The sequence below is a fragment of the Equus asinus genome, chromosome 8, assembly GCF_041296235.1.
Source record: "Equus asinus isolate D_3611 breed Donkey chromosome 8, EquAss-T2T_v2, whole genome shotgun sequence".
NCBI lineage: Eukaryota > Metazoa > Chordata > Mammalia > Perissodactyla > Equidae > Equus > Equus asinus.
The window spans coordinates 72084316-72097500 of NC_091797.1; the positions used below are offsets into that span (position 1 = coordinate 72084316).

The following is a 13185-nucleotide window of genomic DNA, read 5'->3' on the forward strand; positions in this document are numbered from 1 at the left end:
CACAAACCACGTTTCTCACACATACACACACAGACTCTCTGGATTGGTGGTTCTCTCAGAAAGTCGACAAGGGGGCCTGCATCTCTGAATGCAGCTGCTGCAGCTGAATCCTGCTCCCCGCACTATCATTCCACAGTTTGCCACAGCCTCTGCCCTCTCCTACTGTCTTCCAACCTGGAGCCTGAGTAACAAGTTTCCTTGCAGTGAAATTAGGAAAAAAGAGAAACATTTTTTACATTCATTGTTCTTTCAAAAGTAAGCAAGCAAAGGGACAGAAAGTGACACGTTCCAAAAACAAATGGTAGAAAAGACATCTTTCCTCGGGTAGTGAAAAACATTCCTAATTGTTTAATATAAAAAACAAAACAGGGGCCGGCCCCGTGGCCGAGTGGTTAAGTTCACGCACTCCACTTCAGCAGCCCGGGGTTTCGCCGGTTCAGATCCTCAGTGTGGACATGGCACCGCTCATCAAGCCATGCTGAGGCGACGACCCACATAGTGCAACCAGAGGCACTCACAACTAGAATACACAACTATATACTGGAGGGCTTTGGGGTGGAGAAGAAAAAAAAAAAGAAGACTGGCAACAGATGTCAGCTCAGGTGCCAATCTTAAGGAAAAATAAATTAAAAACAAAAATATCAGTGTCTCTTCTAAAAGACTACGACTTCCGAAGCCTTCATGAGACAACGGGCACCTGTGTCCTTCATCTGTGACTGAGTTAAAGATGAGGATTCCAGATAAACCCAGGAAAGCGCGACTTGTTCCAGGAGCGCCCTCTCCTCCTCCGACCTCTGCACCAGCTCACGCGCTTCCTGGCTCTCTCTGTCTCTGGGAGGGGACTTCCGGCACATGTTTAGTGCTATACACGTGTTTCCAAGGCTGCCGCCTCTCTCCAGATTCCTTAAAAAGAAACACCACCCAGAAAACGTCAAACGAGGAATCAGATCACCTTCAGTTTGGAGTTTTGAATGGTTTTCTCCATCAGGCCTGTTCTTTTTCGTGTCTCTTCCACCACACACACTAACACTTCATAAAAATTTTCCCAAACTTTGGCTATTTGCGTGCACTCTCACAATTTGTCACATCTGCGTACCATCTGTACTGTTGCTTATTTAATACTTCTTGTGAAGACAATTCAATTTATTCTTAAAGGAAATTTTCATCGTCAGGAAGCCAGTATCACACGCCATAAGTAGAACGCAACCATCAAAATAAAAACAACGAAAAAGAAAGCCACATTACTAAATTCTTTCTAGGTGATGGCTGCTGCCAGCCCTCGGCTCTAAGACGGAGGCGTTCTCTCCCGGTTAACAAGAATTTAGCACCAAACTAAAACCTCTTTCAATCATGATCTTCAAATGGAAGGATGGAAAGAGAATTAAAATAATAAAAAAATAATAATAATAACTTCGCCACTATGGGACTTAGTATTAATTAGTGCACCAGGAATTATCTTATCACCAAAAGGCTGGCCCTGAGTGTGTGTGAGCCTGTGTAACGTGTGTGTGTGTGTTACCAAACAACCCAAACGGGGTGCTTCATTTCCCATGTGACAGGCAATGAGGCCACAGATTCCAGCCCTTGCTATTTGTATTAGGTTAGGTGGCCTTTTTCTAGGCCAACATATTATTTCCACAGGTCTTCCAGAAGCCTGAGAAAACCTTCAGACTCCCACCGCATGCTTTGTGGGTCCCCAGGGAACCGGAAACCTGCGTAAGGAAGAATCACACAACATGAGCCCCGAGTCGTGTGGAACTCCACTCCCCGACGAGTTCACCCACGGTCCTCTCACAGAGGTGAGTGACACAGTGAAGTCGTGCACGCACCTAACACCCACACACTCAACTCTCCCCACTGGGCAAAGGTGGGAAAGGAAGCCGAGAGTGGCTCCCGTGGGGCTGGCACAGTGCGGCCCTGGAGCAGATGCCCCATGAAGGAGGGAGCTCTTCCCGCCATGCTGCGTCCAATCCAGCTGGAAACTCTAAGCCCGTTTCGTTTTCCAAACCACCTGGAGAAAGTCAAAGTTCATGTTCATGAGATGACCAGTGTCAGCACAGCTTCTCTGAACCCGAGCGCGCGGCCCAGAGGTGGAAGAGGCACGCGCTTGACCCGTAGTGATGAGGAGAAGCGCCAACATCCGGGCAGCCACTGCAGGAGAGGCGGGACCTCCATGCCATTCCCCGGGCCATTCCCAGCCCACCGCCACGGACAGGCACCGCGTCTCCCCAGCAGACTGTGCTTCTCGCGCTTACACACACTTACCGCCCATAGCACCTGGCTCCTAAACGCACGCCAATTACTTAATCTGTGCTCCATTGAAAACACGGCTCTGTGTTTGTTGTTGAGCCATTTGGGGGAGTTTCAAAGACAATTTGGACCACACATAGTGTTTGCCTCATGCTGGACCACACACATTTTGCCTTATGCGCCACCTAGACGAACTTTTGCTTTGTATGACTTTCTCTTTACATGACTCCTCTGTATTCCCCTAAGAATTTATTAGTTATCCTTTGTAGGAGTGAATTAATTGCAAAGATTTGTGCGTCATAATCTTGAACCTTGGTCTAGTTTTTATTTTTAAAAAGGCCAACAGACTTCATTTACTTAAAAAGGAAAGAAAATTTTGGTTAGAAGAACAATATAAACTAATTTGAGAAAAATACATAAAAAGTATCAAGAGGAAAGCAGAGAAGAGATAAATGTTTACGGCAAGTCAACTCACCTCGGGGCCGACAATGACCAGGTAAACGTTGGGCTCTTCCTGATGCCATTCTTGGGAAGAAAAAAGAAAAAAAAACTTTAAAAACGAAAATGGTTTAAGTCACAGCTGAAAATACAACTACGTTTAATACAAATTACTCCATAAGACAAATTATTTCATATCATTTTGCTTTCATCCACATTAGTCAAATTTAACTATATTTATTTAAAATGTAAATATTTGACATTTTATGCTTTTAAATAAATTTTTTTTCTAGAATGTTACACCTTATCAAGTTTCGTAATTTATTAGATAACCAGGACTAACATGCTTCCACAAATGAATCTGGGCTTCAGAAGGTGCTGAAGAGTAAGAGCCCAGACTACCTTAAGCAAAGCAATAAAACTCCAAATGCAGCCTACAAATTGGCATGTGTAAAGCATCTTCAGATAAAACTATTTTAGCCTTACAATTATTCACTACTTTTATAATTTCCTCAGAAGCTGAGGGCAAGGAAAGTAGAAAACAATTGAAATGACTCCACAGCGCTATTATTTTTCTGGTTGTTACCAAAGTGACCATCTAGAAACAGTTCTGCTAATGTGCAAAGTGTGCGAAGATAAAATTCAAAATCTTAAAGAGAGAAATGCGAAGACATGTGCCCCGCCCGTAAACAGAGGGTGACCTGAGAAACATACCTGAGAACACATCCACCACATAGAGAGGGTCTTTCACTTGTCTGAGTCCGCATATCAGGAGAAACACGTGTAAATTATCAGCACTTTGGTTAATCTCTGCAACGGAAGAGTTCAGGATGTTCTCAGGGGAGAGGACTCGAAGGGTAACACAGCATCCACGACCCCAGACACAGCTCAGGGCCCGCGGGGCCTCAGACTTCTCAGCCAGCTGTTCCCACTCCTGACCCTTGTATTCGTTTCCCTGCATGAACGAACATTCTCTCTTGATGGGTAAACCTGAGTGAGCCCAGCCTCGTAAACGTAAATGCGCCTCTGCTGCGGTGAGGAAGGATGGGGCAGAGGACTGAATCAGTTATCACCGACGTGTGAGCCAGAGGTCCTGGAAAACATTTAGACCCAATTCCACCCACGAAGACTATTTTCTTGATGAAACTGGAAAGATGGTTTATACATTAATGTACTCCTGACTCCATACATGTATACATAGGTACCCACATTTACAGTATACCTGCCCAGAGACAGACAGAAGGGTTTAGTTTTGCCATAGTGAAAGCTGTAACATAAGACTAGTTGTGGAAGACGGCCACGTTCTTTGTGGCACCTCCCACCCAGAGGTGGAATCAATTTCTCCACCCCTAGACTCCACTCCTAGTCTCCACACCAGACTGGGTGAGAAAGTGAGGTCAGGAGACAAGCCATTCTCTTTAATGAATGATGAAAGTTGAAGAATACCTTTAAAGATAGGAAGGCCAGGTCCATCCCTACAGTACTACGCAAGAACATCAATTAATGCTAAGACCAATAAGAGTTCGATGAGAACAAAAATTAAAAGTGCCTTCTCAAAAATGACTTATTAATTAATTTCAAAGGAAACACAACATCTGTACATGTACCCACTTAACCAAGGTAGGAAACCTCAGCCCAGTGCACATGGGTTTGTGTTTACGCACACACACAGTTTACATATTAAAGAAAAATCACCAGTAATGAAAGAAGCTGACATTATGTGTCTCCAGACGTGACACATTGAAAAGGATACAAAATCACTTCAACCATCATCATCATCATGTGCATGAGCTATCTCTTCAAATATACAAGAAGAGGAAAAGAAGGAAGGTGGAAGGAGAAAAAGCATGAAAGGGAAAACCAAAGAAGAAAAACCCAAAGAAGGGGAAAGTTGAGAATCGTTATTACTGAATTGAAAAAAAGGGCATACAAAAACAAAACAGAAACACAGAGATGGCGTCCAGAGAAGATATCCAAAGAAAGCATCATTGTAAGAAACTATGTGATGTCTCGGCAAAAAGCCTCCACTTAATTCCTTATTTCTGCTATGTGACAGTATAGATGGAAATTATTTTGCTCCTCGACTTCGATTTGACACATTAGCTGCCCAGAATAGCAGGTGCAGAAGACTGTTGGCCTTCCAGTCAGGTGAAGCTGGAAAAAAGTGGCCCTGCACCAACCCCAGGACCCCTGGGAAAGACAGCCCTGGGAAGAGAATCCTCTATAATTCACAACACGGGTCTTCAACTGCTGACTGGACCTACAGTAAGATACACATGTTATATTGCAATCCCTACACAGGGGTTATGCATTTATCCACAGAGTTTATACATAGTTTCCAAAAAAGAAATTAGCCTTGCTACAGATGAGGTCTTTGACAGTTTTTTGTTCTATTTCATTTCATATTGTTAAAAGTGCTGGTCCCCAACTCACTAAACTGATTTTGAGGCCCCTGCCCTACCAGACCTGGAGGGAGAGGGAGCTGATCGCAGTCCCCTGCCGCTCCCCTCGCGGTCTTCCTGGGTTGGAGACTGGATGTCATGGGAATTTAGGAAACTAAATAAGAGAACGACAGAGCAGAGGACTAAATGCTTTGTCTTATTCTAGGATTTTAAGAAAACAAAATGCAGAGACAGCAATTGGGTTCTAGTTGCTTATATGCACTTCTCACATATAGAAATATCATTTTCAAGGAAATAAAGACAATAGTTGACAAATCCTGATGGAAGAACCGCATGCTCAGCCCCTCGCACTGAGGCACCAGCTCTCATTCATCAGTTCCAGGCTCCCTTCGACCATGGCCAGCCTCGGGGAAAGTAGTCTGTTCACTGTTCGATTTTCAAAAGGAACTAAAACAGGTGCTCTGTGGGTTTGGAGGGGAGGCAGGTACCTACCTAATTTTTTAGTGGATTTTGTTTCCTCATTTTAACCCAAAGCTTATTTTTCTTCTCTTTGCTTTTCCTCTAATATCTAGGTTAACAAGGTTTGAACTCATCCCTTAAAATGCGTGCAATTCTGTGTCTTTCTGATGTCATCATTTCCTGGAGAATGGCATTTTTATCTTCAAAACAAAACAAGTCATTCTCCCGGTCTGCCACCACATCATCCCAAGAGGCTACGCACCATGTCGCCTGACCCGCAAAGTCACTCATCAGCGGCTCCAGAACAGAAACCCAGTCTGAGTGAAGCCAACTTCTACCCACTGTTGTCTATTCTAGCAGCTCTCTTTATTTTTTTCACATGTTATTATAAGCAGAAAAGAATTCGAGAACATCAGTTGAGTGTATTAGGGTTTGGGAATTTTAGCTGATAAGTCTGATTTTGGGGGCCATTGATGCATAAAGGGATCTAGTAACACCCATTTTCCATATGAAAAATAAGCTAATTTTCCAAGGAATAGCCTGAGGAGGAAAAATACACCATGTGAGTTAGGCATATTAGAGTCTCCGTATAGAAAATACAAATAGAGTTTAAAAAAGAAAGAGAGAAAAATAAATAAATAAATAGAAATAAGAAGAATATAAAATGGACAACAGAAAAACAGGAAGGAGTGGTGGAATGGCCAGGTCAAATTTAAGCTTTCATGGTTTCTGGGTTTGATGGTCTTTTGGGAATCATTACTTCACATGTGTGGGTCACTGGCATTTAAAAGCAAAAATCATGGAGCACTGCATCGTAACAACATTTAAGAGACATTTGGAAATGCACAGAAAACTCAAAGACCAGGTAACTAACTCGATGTCTAAACATGCATCTTCTCATCAGAAGAGCTACTGTAAATATCATGTGAAAAATTACAGCAAGGCCACTTAGCACATTTAACCTACTTCCTTCTTTATTTGCTCCTGGTTGATCTGTTCGAATGTGGGATCCGGTTAGCATAAAATTGGTTTAATGTTTTAAACCAAGGAGACTCAGTAATTTGTTAGCTAGACCTTAGAGATAAAACTGAATGTCCTCAAAAACCTGCTACATACTGTAGAGAAGAATGCGTCATAAAACTGACATCAGCTATTTAGGAAGCAGACGATAAACTGATAAACCGTGGCGCCTAATCAGGGGCCCGCCTATTTATATGGAGTGATAAACGAGGCCCTTCCCAACACACTCCCCTTGACTTCAAGGTTAACAGTTCATAAGAATTCAGAGGGCGAGTATTTGATCACTAACAGCCTGTATCAAATTCACTGTATCTTCTGTTTTCACTGTCTCAAGCTCAAAGTGGAGGTGCCAATCACAGTCACAGGTTTCGAACATTCGGGGGGCAGGGTAAGACAGTGGAGGGGGGAGGAAGATGGGTCATCTCTAGAGTCTGAAAGAGACAAAGATGAATGGCCACACAAAGGAGGACAGGCAACTGATCATAGAACCCAGAGACGCGGATTAATTCTACATCTTACCCGTAAGCCATTACCTACCCCGCTCAGCTACCAGCATCACAGCCCAAGCTTCCCTGTGCCCATCTATTCTGAATACATTTACAACTTCTAATTGCACACATCAAGATTAAACTGCAGCCAAGCAGGACTCCAGAGGAAACGTTGTCTAGGGAGGATTTTAAATCTCTTGGCTGTTCAGTGAATCACTCCCTCGTAAGAACAGCGAAACAATCAACCGTTGAGACTGGAAGTTGATGACGAATCTCTCTCCTTTGGGAAATTATGAATCTTAGTTACACTGCAACTGTGTCCTGTGATACACAGAAGATGAAATAACCTTACAACAGGCAATTTAAGACATGCCCACTGGTTCAGAATAATGGCGCACCCTTCCGGACATGATAAAGCAATCGGATCGCGTGGGTCCATCTGTAATGCTGAGAACAGCTCTGCTCTTGTCGCTGAGACTGATGAATACACTCCGAAAATTATTTCTAATAAAATGCTTGGAGATTTTTTTCTTTTGCAGGGAACCCAATGCTGACATACAGTACGTGGTGGAGGTTTTGCTTGAAGTTTTTGGAGGAAAAACAGGCTAGGGGGTCTTCACACTTGCTGAGGGCAGGGCTTGATTTTGCACCTTCAGCTTCTTCTTTGAAGTTTACAGCAGAACTTGCAAATTGAGCCCTCCCCAAGAGCACCCCTCACTGTCGTCTCTCGGAGGAAACCTTTCAGGTCAAAACAGACAAATTCTCAGGCTTTAAATTGCAGTTGGAGGGAAATGCAAATCAAAACCACAATGAGATCCCACCTCACACGCATCAGAATGGCTAATGAACAAAAAGACAAGAAACAACAAGTGTTGGAGAGGATGGAGAAAAAAGAGAACCCTCCTACATGCTGGTGGGAATGTAAATTGGTGCAGCCACGATGGAAAACAGTATGGAGATTCCTCAAAAAATTAGGAATTGAACTACCATATGATCCAGCTATTCCACTTCTGCATATTTATCTGAAAAATATGAAAACACTAACTTGAAAAGATACATGCACCCCTATGTTCACTGCAGCATTATTTATAACAGCCAAGATACAGAAACAACTTAAGTGTCTATCAAAGGATGAATGGATAAAGAAGATGTGGCATATACATGCAATGGAATATCATTCAGCCATAAAAGAGGATGAAATCTTGCCATTTGTAACAACATGGATGGACCCTGAAGGTATTATGCTAAGAAATAACAACTGTTGGAGAAATAAGTCAGACAGAGAAAGTCAAATACCATATGATTTCACCCATATGTGGAACCTGAAAAAAAAAAAAAAGAACAAACAAAAGAAAAACAAACTTATAGATACAGAGAAGAGAGTGATGGTTGCCAGAGGGGAAGGAGGTTGGGGGGCGTAGGTAAAATGGGTGAAGGGGGTCAAGTGTAGGGTGATGGATGGCAACTAGCCTTTTGGTGGTAAGCTATAGTGTAAACAGATGTCAAATTATGGGGCTGGCCTGGTGGCACAGTGGTTAAGTTTGTGCACTCCACTTTGGCAGCCCAGGGTTCACCGGTTCGGATCCTGGGCGCCGACCTACACACTGCTCATCAAGGCAGGCTGTGGCAGCGTCCCACAGAGAAGAATTAGAAGGACTCATAACTAGGATATACAACGATGTACTGGGGCTTTGGGGAGGGGAAAAAAAAAGAGGAACAGTGGACCAGCTGTTAGCTCAGGGCCAATCGTCCTCAAAATAAATAAATAAATAAATAAATAAAGGGAATTGGCTACATTAAAAAAAACCAGATGTTGAATTATAACATTGTATACCTGAAACTTATATAATGTTACATGCCATTTTTATCTCAATAAAAACATTGCATTTGATAAGCCAATTTTAGCTGTTTCAGCACCTTTACCAGAAATATTGGGTTGGTCAGCCTATAAGGCAGTTATGATCCCATAGAGCATGCACTTATGGGCCTCATTTGTGGACAACTAAACCTTCTATACTTAGAAATAGTATACAATAAAATTTTCTTTAAACATCCTGACTATGCTGAAGTCCTACTGTGCGTGGAAAACACGATGGCAAGACTCTCCTAGCTCTACCACCTGTGGGGAAAGTGGCACCCTCACAGCATTGCTGATGGACACGCACATTGATGCTACCTTGCCAAAGGACAATTGTGTAAGACATATGAAAGCTCTGCTTAAGTGCATAATCTAATCCAGTGATTCCATTTTTAGGAATTGCTGCTAAGAAAACAATTGGGCCAATATATGAAGACTGAAGTCCTTCATCACTGCATACCCAAAAGTTTTAAAAAATCGAAATGACCAACAAGAGCCGTTGGTCAAATAAGATTACAGAATTTAAAATAATACTATAAAGGAATTAAGAGTCATGATATAATTAGAACTAATAAATTGACAAGATTTGCAGGATAAAATGTCAATGTAGAAAAATCAATTGTATTTCTATATACCAGCAACAAACCATTCAAAAATGAAAAATTTTTCAATCCCATTTATAATGATGTCAAAAATAATACAATCTTTAAAAATAAGTTAAAAAAAAATACATGAGGGGCCGGCCCCGTGGCCGAGTGGTCAAGTTCGCACGCTCCGCTACAGCGGCCCAGGGTTTCGCTGGTTCGGTTCATGGGCGCGGACATGGCACCGCTTATCAGGCTACAGTGAGGCGGCGTCCACGTGCCACAACTGGAAGGATCCACAACTAAAATATACAACTATGTACTGGGGGGATTTGGGGAGAAAAAAGCAGAAAGAAAAAAAAGAAGATTGGCAACAGTTATTAGCTTAGGTGCCAATCTTAAAAATATAAAAAAAAAATACACGAAAGACCTGTACAAATCACTATGAAGATAAATAAGGCAAATAAATGTACGCATACACCTGTTCATAGATTTTAGTACAAATTATTGTTAAGATGTGATTTCTCCCTAAATTGATCTATAGATTCAATGCAACAGGATTTTATATAAATTGACAAGATGATTCCAAATTTATATGGATATGCAAAAAATCTACAATAGCTAAAACAATTCTGAAATAAAGTTGTTGAAAAACACTACCTGATTTCTAGATTTACTATAAATCTACAGCCATGAGACAGCATGATCTTGGTGTGAGGATAGACATATAGATGAACAGAACACTCACGCACAGTAAATTGATTTTCAGCAAAGGCACCAGAGCAATTCAATAAGGAAAGAAAAGCATTTTCAATAAGTGATACTGGAACAATTTATAGAAAAAAAATGAATTTTAATCCCTACCTCATACCACACACAAAAAATTCCAGATGGATTACAATCCTAATGAAAAGCTAAAATGCTAAAACTTCCAGAGGAAAAAATAATAAAAAATAAGGAAAATACCTTTGCAACCTTAGGGTAAGCAAAGATTTCTTAGACAGGACTCAAAAAGTACTAACCATGCAAGAAAAATTGATCAACTAGACTTCAACAAAATTAAAAACTTCTGCTCTTCACAAGGCAGAGTACTAACCGCTATACGATCATGGCCAGCTTCTGCTCTTCAAAAGACATAGTTAAGAAAATGAAAAGGTAAACCAGAGAATGGGAGATAATATTCACAATATAGGTATCTGACAAAAGACTTGTACCCAGAATACATTTTTTAAAACCTCCTACACACCAAGAATTAAAAGACAAACAACATAATTAAAAAATTGGGGAAAAGCCTTGGCTAGACACTTCACCAAGGAAGATACATGAATAGCCAATATGCATGTGAAAAGGTAGTGAACGCCGTTCATCTCAGAGAAATGGAAATCAGAACCACAATGAGATACGATTTCATCATCCCCCTCGAATAACTAAAATTGAAGAGACTGTCAGTACCAACTGTTGGCAAGGATGTGGAGTAACCGGAACTCTCATCAACGTCTATGGAAGTGTAAAATGGCACAATACTTTGGAAAATTGTTTGGCTGTTTTTTTACAAAGTTAAGCAAATATGCACCCTATAACCAAGCTAGTCAACTTATAGACATTTATCCAAGAGAAATGAAAACATAGCTCACCAGAATCTCTGCACCAGGATGTTCAGAGCAGTTTTATTTATAATAGCTAAAAATAGGAAGCAACTCAAAAATCCATCAATAGGAGAACGGATAAACCATTGGTGGTATGTCCATACAATGGAATGCAACTTCTGTCATGGATGATAGAAACTGGGGCAGGGGTCACTTCTAGGCCACGGGGACTAAATGTGGAAGAGCCCACGAGGGAACTTCTTGAGCGGGAGGAAGGTGATCTCTGCATTCGGGTGTAGACATTTGTCAAAACTCATTTAATTTTATGTTCGAAGTCTCTGTATTTCACTACATGTAAATTTTATGTTAGAAATTTTTAAAGAATGACAAATTAGCTCATATTATTATTGACATAATGAATAAATAAGGCAGGTTAGAGCAGAAAGTATAGGTTGCCTGTATTTTTGTCTTTTAAAAATAATTATATATAATATATTATATTTAATAATATATGTTATATTTAGATTATAATATATCCATATACAGGTCTGTAATTATGTTACTATATTGTATCTATTTTATATAATGATTTTAAAAGACAAAAATATATAATATAGATACAATATATATGATATCAATATATAATATAGATACAATATCTATAGATATAATATATATCTATAATTATATATAAATACATAAAATCTTTACATATATGTGTAAAATTGTTGAGAAAGATCACATCAAAACATTAACAGCAGTCCCTTTTTGGTGCTGAGATTTCGAGTCCTTCAATTTTTGTTTCTGTATCTGGTCTCCACTTTCTCGTGTTTTTTACAGTGGTCATTCATCGCGTGTGTCACTAATAAAGGGACAGGAACGCACGAGGCTGGCGTCTTTCCGAGGAGCGAATGCCACCTGGAGTGGGACACACACCGGGAGGCATGTCCCACGAGCGCGTCAGAAGGGCCGCGGCTCCCTCCCTCCTGCTCTCCAGCCGGCAGGTCCTCACGAGGAGATGCCACCCCCAGCGTCTCCAAGAACAGGGGGAAACTGCGTTTGTTCTCCAAATCCTGTCTTGCTCTAACCAGTGCTCCCCCGTCCCTGTTCTCCCTAAAACAGTGCATTTCTGTGACCCGACAGCCGCGTCTTCCAAACGCTGTGAAACTAACGAGTAATGACACCGGCCGACATGATGCCCTGGGTCAAACCCCCATGAGGTCTCACCTCTCACCTGAGCGCTGAAGGAAGGCATCCCAGTCAAAGGCGGGGTTCGGGACTGTTGCAATTCCTGGGTCAGAGGAAAGATAGAAAGACAAAGTTCATGGGGATGAGACAGAACCAGGTAGTTTGTGTGGACGTTTATATAACGGTCATACTTGGTTCTTAAAAAGAACTCAGAGCTCTGAGCGCTTCACTGAATTCCCATTAATCCTCCAGCCTATAAGGTTGACAGCGAACCCCGGGGTTCCCAGTGGGAGAAGAGCCACCACTCCCAGCCCCCATCTCGACCAGCCGGCAGCCTCCAGGTCACAGGAGGCCCGAGTTCCTACAAAATGCACGAGGGTGACAGGTTTCTAAAATGTTCCCAACTAAACTCCAACGGCCCCCAGAGAGAACTCACGTCTACTTAAAATCTCTAACCTCCCCCCCAAATCACATACGATGGCCTGCTATCTGTGTCACTTCCTCAGGCAGATTTAAGCTTAAAATTCTCTAGAAAATTGAACATTTTAAGACATAGACAATTCAGTGGCAACATTTAACAGATTATCTTGATAACTGAAAAAATCTGAAATTTTATGAAATGTAAATCAAGTTGTCTAAGCACCTGTCCAATGCACTTGTCAAGCTGTCATTCACACTGAATAATATGAATGACAGCTAATTGATGAGTGTCTGCTCCACGCCTGCCCTGGGCCCCAACTCTGGGTGGGCACCCTCACCACAAGCCTGGAATTTCTTAAGGCCCTGGTGGGCGGGCTGACTCCTCCAGTCTATCCGGCTGGAAACTGAGGTCCCAGCGGCTGGCCGGTGTTCAAAGTGAGGCAGCATAGGCGGCAGAGGCTGCCTTCACACCCACGTGCTGCTCCCAAGCCC

At 41.8% G+C, this 13185-nt stretch overlaps 1 protein-coding gene across 5 annotated transcripts in view; it reads right to left on the reverse strand.

The window, feature by feature from the left end:
- GLT1D1 (glycosyltransferase 1 domain containing 1) overlaps positions 1–13185 on the reverse strand; it is an 88982-nt gene that overhangs the window by 36345 nt on the left and 39452 nt on the right. For 3 of the 5 annotated variants that reach the window (XM_044776056.2, XM_044776057.2, XM_044776058.2), the window contains 3 exons: positions 12320–12376; positions 3403–3498; positions 2726–2775 (listed from right to left, as the gene is read on the reverse strand). In XM_044776056.2, coding sequence (XP_044631991.1) covers positions 2726–2775; positions 3403–3498; positions 12320–12376 — 203 coding nt within the window. Of the gene's footprint in view, positions 1–2725; positions 2776–3402; positions 3499–12312; positions 12377–13185 lie in introns of all 5 variants that reach the window. The other 2 variants (XM_070515845.1, XM_070515844.1) reach the window with 1 other exon arrangement.